Raw genomic sequence first — 10,692 nt, 5'->3', positions numbered from 1 at the left:
GGCTACGAAATGTGGAAGAAGCATATCAATATGCACTCAAGGTAAAAGTGAAATTGGCAAGCAAGCAAGGGGTAGCAAAAAGCAGAGGTGGATTTAGCAAAGGAAGGGGAAAACAAAAAAAAAGTATAACAATGATAAGTAGGGCAGCCCTTCGAAGATTTAAAAGGAGAAGGATGAAACAAGATCGAGACCATACCCAATGAAAGGTAGAGATGGATATGGAAGAGGTAAAGATAGAGTTTTCCAAGGTACATGTTTCAGATGTGGGTAGTCTGGCCATATATTTTATGAATTCCCTCAACGTAAGCTAGAAGGATGAAAAAGAGTAGAGGCTGCAGGTGTACATTTAGCTAATAGATAAAATGAATACACAAGGTCAATTAGCCAACTAGATGAACTTGAGAGGGGACAAGAACTAATGATGAAGATGACACTATTGAATCGAACAAAGAGAGAAGACGAACCTGTCCAAAGAAAGAGTGTTAGGATTCCCAAAGATACTGAGATGGGGGGTGAATCAGTATCTAACCAATATATCAAATTACTTGATTTAAAACATGAAAAGCATATTAAAACTAAGTACCGGTAAACTGGAAATAATGCAATAAATAAAAACAATAACAACAACATGAGAAGCACACCATAACATAGTATTTTAATGAGGAAACCCGGTGTGGGAAAAACCTCAGTGGGATTTGTGACCCACAATATTTGCTTACTGGCCAATAAGGGAATATTACTCTTACAATAGAGGCCTACACATGCAAGAAGGCCAAGTGCCTAGATCTCACTGCTCAATTACAAAAGAAGTCTCATTGACTTACAAAAATGGATTATACTAATCCAATGTCTTGTACTGCTTCAGATTAGCATCTCCTATGCCAGATTCAATACCGGTTTAAGCTCTGCTACAACATAAACCCTTAACCAATAATTCGCATATTAGGTCTGCTATTACTTTTCCATACTTCGCATCCTATATCTTGTCTTCAAAATGATCTACAATGATCTCATACATATATGAGTCATATTTAAATCCACCATGTCGGCTTACAAAATATTTTACAATTAATTACAAAATACATTAATACAAAATTGTTGTCAGCCAGGATGTCGATATTCTTCCTTTTCGCTGTCGGTGTAGAGTCTGTCGGTGCCTATGTCTTCTTGCCGATATCACATGATTGCAAGGTTGCCATGAATGACAATACCTTCAATCACCTACAATTTTTCATTGGAGTGTATATTTGCCAACAATCTCCCCCTTTAGCATTGATGGCAACACTCATGAGAAAAATTCAAGAATGCATCTGAAAATTGAAGTCCAAACAATCTTTGCCAAAAAAACTATGTTATCAAAAATATATGCTCCCCCTGAGTAGAAAATCTCTACTTCCTTATGACCATTTTTCTCATCAACACTACTCCCCCTTTGACATCAATGACAAAGGTTGTCATTCGCTGTCAATGGAGTCCTACCTAGATTCTTGTAACTGGTGGGTTACAATCCGAAAGATATCTCTCAAAATCAAATTTATACCATTACTGAATGTTTTGTTGTCTTTTATTGCCTCTTGTTTTATCTGCACTGTATCGGTGAGTATGTGCATTTTCTCTTCCGATGTCTTCAGTCCGGGAACCAGAGCCTCAAATATTTATTTTCTCAAAGAAATGAGGTATTCTAGTCTTGGACCAAGTCTGCATTTCAAGTCCTTTGTTTTATCCTTTATTCTCTATTTGTCATTCTCTAACTTGTTGATTTTCTCTTCTAGCTCTGTAATTTTCTTTTCTATCTCCAAAAATGAATTTGATGATCCTATCAGATTGTCAGCAATATTGTTAATCTTGTCTTGTGCTTTGCTTATTTCCTTGTCAAGGTCTTTTTTTAAGATATTTGTCTTACAAGTGTCCTTGTACAGTTTCTTGAAGTCAAAAATTATTTCTCCAAGTTCCGGTAATAGGGTATCCATTTTCTCTTTGTTCTTCTTCACAATTTCCTCAAAGAATTTATGTTTTTCTTTAATCATTCTTTCCTTAAATGTATCCTCATTTATTTGATCAATAGTCAATATGTTACCAATGATGAACTTAGACAATGTGTCTAGTTGACCTAAATAATCCTTATTATCAACAATGCACTTTGGTGCTATCAATTTAAGAATTGGAATTGTATCATCAATAGCCTTATAGGATTTTGCATTACATTCTGTGATCTTCTTTATTGAATCCAATAAGACCTTTGTTACATTTGTAGGTCTGAATTCAGCCATAGATGTACCAGATGTTTGTCCAACAGTCTTTACAATAGTCATGCTTTTCTAGTGTATTTTTTTCTGGATTCGATTGTGTGTATATTTTTCCATCAATGTTTCGAATCACACTCCGTGATTCATCATCAGGATGAAAAGAATTCCCAAGACATGAAAGAAGTTGAGTTGCAGATTTGAGGTAGAATATAAAGAGGAGAGGGGTGGGGGAAGGCACGAGAAACAAGGAGAGAGGAAAGAGAAAAGGAAAAGACCACCTGAAGGATGGGAGACCTAAAAAACTCCAAGGAATAAACCACCTACAGAAAAGAAAAAAAGGAAAGCCCAGCATCACATTCAAAACCACTAAAAAACACAAAAGAAGAAAAGAATATGGGACAAAAATTAAAAACTAAAAGAATAAATAAATGAATAAAAATACATAACGGAATATACGCAAAGGCATAAACCAAAAGACAAAAATCCAGAAACAAATAAGAAAAGAGATAATTACAATTCCAAAAGACAAGAGCATATAAAAATAAACACACGATGAGGTCTGAAAGCAAATATAAACTAGAAAATAAACAAAAAGGAAAATAGACCAAAGGGGGAGAGGGAAACGCACAAATGAAGAAGAAAGAGGGGGAGAGGTCAAGGAGGGGGGCGGGGATGACGCTAGAGGGCCAGAAGAAGAGGGTGCCACAAGATGCTAAGGTTTAACCCATCGTCTCGATTAAGATTGGATGGGTGCTGAATGATAGCAATGGCCTCTTTAACTTTCCTCTTGAAAAAGTTGTTCTCCCTACACAATACCTGAGTGTCCTCCAAACAGATATGATGCTTGGTAGTTGATGAATGCTCGGCTAAGGCTAATTTGAGGGCACGTTCATGCTTAATGTCGGCACTATGCTCTTTTATTCGAGTCATGAACGAACGACCTGTTTCTCCAATGTATGGAGTTCCACAGGAGCATACAATCTTGTATACACCTGACTCTGAAAAGGCATCCCTAGTGTCCTTAAGCGGTGGGGCATGCCTCTTGATGGTGGAAACAGGTTTGAAGGCACAATGGAGACCTTTTTTCCCAAGGATTTTTGAGATTTTGTGAGAAATGCCTTCAACATAAGGGAGAGAGACAAACGTGGCCTGAGATGGAGAGGGCACGGGATTCGAGATGGAAAGGAAATGAGATTTGGCTTGGAGGAAGGCCCTAGTGATCTACTTGTTCGAGTAGCCATTCCAAAGGAAGACTTGACGAAGATGGGAGAGCTCTTGGTCTAAGTTATCCTTATCACAAATCCGATGGGCTCTTAAAGCCAAGGTTTTGAGGATCCCAACTTTCTGGCTATGGTGGTGATGAGAAGACGAATGAAGATATAAGTCAGTGTGGGTAGTTTTGCGAAACACCTGACGACCAAGGGATCCGTCAGGCTTTTTACAGATTAAGACATCGAGAAAAGATAAACGGTTGTTGGATTCAAGTTCTTTGGTGAAGGTAATAGACGGAAAAATGTTGTTGAGGTGAGTATGAAATTCCTCTAACATGTCCAAGCCGTGGGGCCAACATACCTTGGTGTCATCCATATATCGTTTCCACCATTTTGGCTTGAGGGGGAAAGAATGTAAGGCCACCTCTTCAAAATGTTCCATGAATATGTTGGCAATGACCGGCGAGAGAGGGGAGCCCATGGCTACTCCGTCAACCTGTTCATAGATAATGCCTTGGAAGGCGAAGAAGGTTGACCTTAAGCAAAGTTCCACCAAAGAGGCGATTTCCTCATTGACCTTAAGCTTGACAATCTCTATGGAGTCTAGAATAGGGACCTTGGTGAAGAGGGACACCACATCGAAGCTCACAAGAGTGTCTTGAGGGTCCAAATTGGTGTCCTTGATAAACTGAACAAATTGGTTGGAATCTTTGATGAAGGAGTTGGAGTTACCAACAAGCAGAGAGATTAATTTGGCAAGAAAAGCGGCTAACTTGTAAGTCGGAGACCCAATGGTATCGACAATGGGTCTCAAAGGAATGTTGGCTTTATGAATTTTTGGGACCCCATATATACGAGGGGTCACTTCCTTAGACGGAAGAAGATGAAGTTTGGTAGAATCATCCAATGAGGAGTTGGAAATAGCAGATCTAACTGCCTTCAAAATCTTTGGGCACGGGTTACGAGACAAAATTTTGTAACTACTGGAATCCGAGAGGAGGATTTCCATTTTGGCCAAGTAATCTGGTTTGCTCATAATGACCGTGGCATTGCCTTTGTCAGCTCTTGAGATGATAAGGTCATTATTATGCATTAGATTATTAAAGGCCAATAGCTCAGCTTTAGGGATGTTGAGTTTAGGAGGTTTAGCATAACGGAGCGCTACAAAACAATCTTGTCTAACCTCTTCAGCAACATCAAGGGGAAGGGTACGCACCGCATTTTCGATCTCGATGAGGAAGTCGATGTGCGGAACGTTGCGGGGAGTCAAGGCAAAGTTAAGACCTCGCTTGAGGAAGTTAAAAGCGAGAGGATCAATGTGGGCAGGAGAGAGGTTGATAACAAGTTTGGACTCCCAATTACTAATGGGGTTAAGGATAGGAGCTGGCCTAGGATAGGAGCTGGGCCTCCAGCGTCATCCCCGCCCCCCTCCTTGACCTCTCCCCCTCTTTCTTCTTCATTTGTGCGTCTCCCTCTCCCCCTTTGGTCTATTTTCCTTTTTGTTTATTTTCTAGTTTATATTTGCTTTCAGACCTCATCGTGTGTTTATTTTTATATGCTCTTGTCTTTTGGAATTGTAATTATCTCTTTTCTTATTTGTTTCTGGATTTTTGTCTTTTGGTTTATGCCTTTGCGTATATTCCGTTATGTATTTTTATTCATTTATTTATTCTTTTAGTTTTTAATTTTTGTCCCATATTCTTTTCTTCTTTTGTGTTTTTTAGTGGTTTTGAATGTGATGCTGGGCTTTCCTTTTTTTCTTTTCTGTAGGTGGTTTATTCCTTGGAGTTTTTTAGGTCTCCCATCCTTCAGGTGGTCTTTTCCTTTTCTCTTTCCTCTCTCCTTGTTTCTCGTGCCTTCCCCCACCCCTCTCCTCTTTATATTCTGCCTCAAATCTGCAACTCAACATCTTTCATGTCTTGGGAATTCTTTTCATCCTGATGATGAATCACGGAGTGTGATTCGAAACGTTGATGGAAAAATATACACACAAACGAATCCAGAAAAAAATACACTAGAAATGCAAAATGGATTGTGGAAATCTCATAGCTTTAATAGTCATGCTACCGGTTGTGGTAATCACCTTACTTGATTCAACCTCTGGTAGGTCAGTCTGTGTTTGCATTTCTACAAACAAAGGTTTATGCTTTTCAGTTTGGGTCAGTGGCACTGTCTTTATCTAAATCTGTGCTTCAACCTGTACCTGTTTTGGTTTCTCTATCTATATCTTAGAGGATTTCTATGTGCTTTCAACTGTCAATTTCTCATATGCAGTCTCAGTTTGTACCTCTGAACTCTCTTTTGCTGGTTCTTCAGATGGTTTTTCAGTTGTTTCTACCGGTTTCTCAGTGGTATCCTCTGCCAGTTGCTCTACCTATGTAGGCTTTTCTAATGCTTATCTTAACCTCTGCAGTCTGTGACTTAGTAGACATGTCTTCCTCCTTATCCTCAGTGGTTTCTCTATCAACCACAACATTTACTTCCTGGGAGTCTACATTCACAATATACAAAATTTCAGACTCGGGATTTGTATCCTCTAGTGGAGTCTTCATACTCTCTGTGGTCGGTTGACTGTCAGTAGTATCTACCGGTGGAGTATCTGAAAGAGGTGGGGGCACATTGTCAATTATTTTAAGGCTTGGAGGTCCACCTACCTTACCTTTCCCCTTATCTTTTTCCTTTTCATATCCTTTAATAGTCTTTGGTCTGAGCAATTCTTCCTATTTTTATTTTTCCACAAAGAATATATCCCATGCATCTGTTGTTTCCTCAGAGACTTCCTTTACTCTACCTGCCATTAGTGCTACATGTCGGTGAGTAGTAGAGAATACTATCTAGTTTGCTTCACTGATTAGTTTATCTATTTCATCAGTTGATTTGACTGGATGTACCGCAAGTAGTTTTTCAATCTTAATTTTCTTGTCCAGCTCAATGATGGCTAACCTTCTAGCTTCAAGTCTCCTATATAGATCATTTGGAATTTCATCAACAACTTCCATCAAAAATATCTTGTATATATCTAAGTGTAAAATTATACTGTTCTCTATGCTTTCCTTATCATCAGTTGATAGTGTATTGTATATTTTGTTGATGTTCTTCAGCTTACCATCCTTTGTAATTTCACTAAGAAGTTTGTCTATTGGAGCGATATCTTGTTTTACCTTTTTTTTCTTAGGAGTCATTTTCTTTGTTGGAGGCCTTACTGCTTGTTGTTTTTGTCTGGTTCTTTTTGGTGTAGGAGAGGGTACCGGTGTGGGTTTTCTTTTCCTTTCTACCCTTTTAAATACTGCCGATATATCACTCTCAGAAGAAGTTCCAACCAGTGAAAGATGAGTTTCTGGTTGAGGTGCTTCCAACTCACTTTCACTTATATCGGTTTGTCTCAAAACATCTTCCTTGATTTCTTTAGCCTGTTGGGTTCCTTTCCTTACGGTTGCTTCAACTTTCTTAACCCTTTTCCTTGATTGAATTCCACTTTCTATTGTTTCAGCATTTCCAAAAGCTTCCTTAGTAGGTTCCTTGGGTGCTTCAAGGAGGACTTTTGCATAAGTTTCAATGATATTGTCATCTGTTTCATAGCGCATTTTAGTTACCCAGATAGTTCTAGGGACAACTACCTCCATCCAGATTCATCTTTCTTGATCACAAAACAAATTTCCTTCTGATATTTATCCACAATAGCTTGTGATAGTCTTACTCTAGTTTTCATTCGAGTCTTTAATGCTTGAAAATGTTCATTTAGGTTTTTCTCTCAGTTTTCTCTCATATTGTTCAATAGATCCAACAATTGTTTTCCTACCAGAATGTCAAAACCAAAATCTCTTGGACCAATACTGGGTACTTGTTTTGTTATGTATAGCATCAAACAAACAAGCAAATTTCCAAATTTGAATGTTCCTTTCTTATCTTTTTTAATCTTTCCTAGATTGTCTATCAACTAATCTTTGAACCATTCACATATATCTATCCTTGCATTATCTTTAACCATATCATAGGCACCTTTGATACATAGGCTAGAAACTGAGTTTAACCTATTTGCATGTGTAGGCTTATAACCTAAGATCATACTGATAAATCTGACATTTATGTCTTTTACATCATTTACCCTTAAAGAACTTTTATCAAATGTTGCACCGGTTAGGTTTATCACTGTGTCATTTGAGACCTTATTTGTTTTGTTAGGTCTGTTACTGGTGGAAGGTAAACCTGTTATAGCTTTAACTGCTTCTTTTGTGATTTTATGAATTGAATCCAACCAAAAAAATTCACCATGTACTCTGCTTAACACAATTCTTATGATATCCTTGGGAAAATCTAGGATATTAAGGATTTCAGTAAAACCTAGGGTTTCCACTATGTTATGTTCCGACTTGACATTTCCAGACTCATCACAAATCATGGTCTTATACATATTCTTGATCTCATCATCACCTAATTCCTCAATATGACAATGTATATACATCCTAGGGTCTTCAGCATATACTACTCCCTTAGGAATATGAGAAAATGCACCTATGCTATCATCTTTCTTTGCAATTTCAGGAACCAGTTGGAATACGGGTCTAGTACGCTTAACAAACTCAACAACAGTAGGGTTTGCAATAAATTCAGGAGTGGATGAAGATGCCATAGCTATAAATACCTCAATCTTCCTTAAGGATGAATGCTTTGATGGATTGCTTCACTTCTTCGCTTAGAATGCCTTCACTCAGGAATTTTCGTGCTCTCGAAGATTTGAATTCTTGGTGACTGAAAAAGGAGCCAAAACATTTGCTTTATAATTTTATTTTCTCCCACTACCACATTTAATGCTCATCGGTTAAGTCACAAATTAACTCATCTGCCGGTATAGAAGTAATTTCAAGTTCTCACCATCAACCGAGGGAATAATAGCATGTTTTTCATTTTGTTGCTAAACCCCCAAAAGATTTTTCCTTTAGCTAGATGAAGAGTCTCCTATCGATAGAGTGATACTTTTTTCTACCGGTGCAGGAGTATTCCCATCAACATTCTGATCTGACTTTCTGATCCATTCTTTTGAGAATTATTTCTTTACCTCTTCAACCTTTTCTTTACCTTTCAAAATAGGACCTTTGGTATTTGTCAGTGATGCCTTACTTCTACAAAATTTTGCAATATGTCCAATCTTGTTACAGGCATAACAAGTCACATTGTTCTTCTGAATAGATTTCCCATATCCTATGTTAGTATGTGTTCTGCATTGATTAGATAAGTGTCCAAATCTTCCACAAATATAACATCTTACATTCATTCTGTAATTTTTTGAATTATGACCAACTTTGTTGCATTTAGAACATTGACCGGTGGGTGTATTAGTGTTCTGATAATTTCTAGATCTACACTGATTTTCTCTATGACCATACTTGTTACAGTTAAAGCATTTGCCATTAAATTTGTATGTAGTAGGTTGTCTTACCAGTTTGCTATGATCATGATTGTTTGCAGTACCGGAGCTTTCACCAACTTCAAAGCCAAGACCATTTGTATCACCATTAGGTTTCTGATTCTTCAGCATGTCACCAAGTTCTTCTGAACTTTTCTTGAATTTCTCCTTGTGTTGATTTGCAGCAGTCAGTTCATTCTCCAAGATTGCTTTCTGTCTCATGAGTTCAGTTCTATCATTTTGTGTGTGCATTAGATCTGTCTTCAACATATCATTTTCATGACTGAGTCTTGTGTTTTCATTTTCAGCATCATTTAGTCTTCTAACCAGGTCTTCTTCATTCTTCTTTCTATCTTAAATTTCTTTACAAAATCTCATAGTCATATCCTGCATCTCATTCTTTGTTGTATTGATTTCTTGTCTTAGCTTGTTTACCAAATTTTTAAGAGTTTCCTTTTCATTTTCTTCATTCTGCATCTTTTCACAAAGTTCTCTCCTCTTGTTCCTTGAAACAGTAAAATTCTCTTGAAGTGCTTGAATAATATCCTGAGCAGCCTTCAAATCATCCTCAAGTTTGATATTCTTCACTTTTTCTACATCATAGTCTGTAAGAGTTGTTTCCAGTTGCTTTCTCAAGTTTTCCATCTCTACCAGTGACAAGAGCTACCTCAAACTATTAGGCTTTTGAAAATAGAGGACTAGGATCTAATACCAATTGTTAGGATTCGCAAAGATACCGAGAGGGGGGGGGGGGTGAATCAGTATCTAACTGATATATCAAATTACTTGATTTAAAACATGAAAAGCATATTAAAACTAAGTACCGGTAAACCAGAATTAATGCAGTAAATAAAAACAATAAGAACAACATGAGAAGCACACCATAACACAATATTTTAATGAGGAAACCTGGTGTGGGAAAAACCTCAGTGGGATTTGTGACCCACAATATTCGCTTACTTGCCAATAAGGGAATATTACTCTTACAATAGGGGCCTGGACATGCAGGAAGGCCAAGTGCCAAGAGCTCACTACTCAATTACAAAAGAAGTCTCACTGACTTACAAAAATAGATTATACTAATCCAATGTCTTGTACTGCTTCAAATTAGCATCTGCTATGCCAGATTCAGTACCATTTTAAGCTCTGCTACAACATAAACCCTTAACCAATAATTCGCATATTAGGTCTTCTATTACTTTTCCATACTTTGCATCCTATCTCTTGTCTTCAAAATGATCTACAATGATCTCATACATATATGAGTCATATTACAATCTGCCATGTCATCTTACAAAAGAATTCACAATTAATTACAAAATACATTAATACAAAATTGTTGTCGAATAGGATGTTGGTATTCTTCCTTTTTGCTACAAGTGTTCTATGTGTCGATGTAGAGTCTGCCGGTGTTGGTACCTATGTCTACCTACCAGTATCACATGATTGCAAGGTTTCCATCAATGACAATACATTCAATCACCTACAATTTTTCATTGGAGTGTGCATTTGCCAACAAAGAGTTCGTTTAGAACAATATGTAAAGTTGGTGGGAAAGGTTGTAAGGTAATAATAGATAGTGGGAGAACTGATAATTTGGTTTCAGTTGAAATGGTAGATAAGTTGGGGCTAAAGAGGATAGCTCATCCTACACCTTATAAGGTGTGATGGGTGCAAAAGGAGCACCAAGTATTGGTTGATCAGCAATTCTTAGTGAGCTTTCAAATAGGGAGTTATGAAGATGAGGTGTGGTGTGACATAATGCCAATGGATGTATTCCATTTCCTCTTAGGGAGACCATGGCAATTTGATAGGAAGGCAATCCAAAATG

The 10,692-nt window shown here is 37.5% G+C and overlaps 1 protein-coding gene across 1 annotated transcript in view; it reads right to left on the bottom strand.

Annotated features, from left to right (window-relative positions):
* Positions 1 to 3,467: 3,467 nt before the first annotated feature.
* The window catches only part of LOC131857721 (uncharacterized), a 127,021-nt gene continuing 119,796 nt past the window's right edge, over positions 3,468 to 10,692 (bottom strand). The window contains exon 6 of the mRNA XM_059210429.1: positions 3,468 to 4,745. Within this exon, the coding sequence (XP_059066412.1) occupies positions 3,468 to 4,745 (1,278 nt within the window). The remainder of the gene's footprint in view (positions 4,746 to 10,692) is intronic.

Source organism: Cryptomeria japonica, chromosome 8 (assembly GCF_030272615.1).
Source record: "Cryptomeria japonica chromosome 8, Sugi_1.0, whole genome shotgun sequence".
In the NCBI taxonomy this organism is placed as follows: Eukaryota; Viridiplantae; Streptophyta; class Pinopsida; order Cupressales; family Cupressaceae; genus Cryptomeria; species Cryptomeria japonica.
The sequence above is the reverse complement of the archived record's forward strand: the minus strand, read 5'-3'. Positions and strand labels throughout refer to the sequence as shown.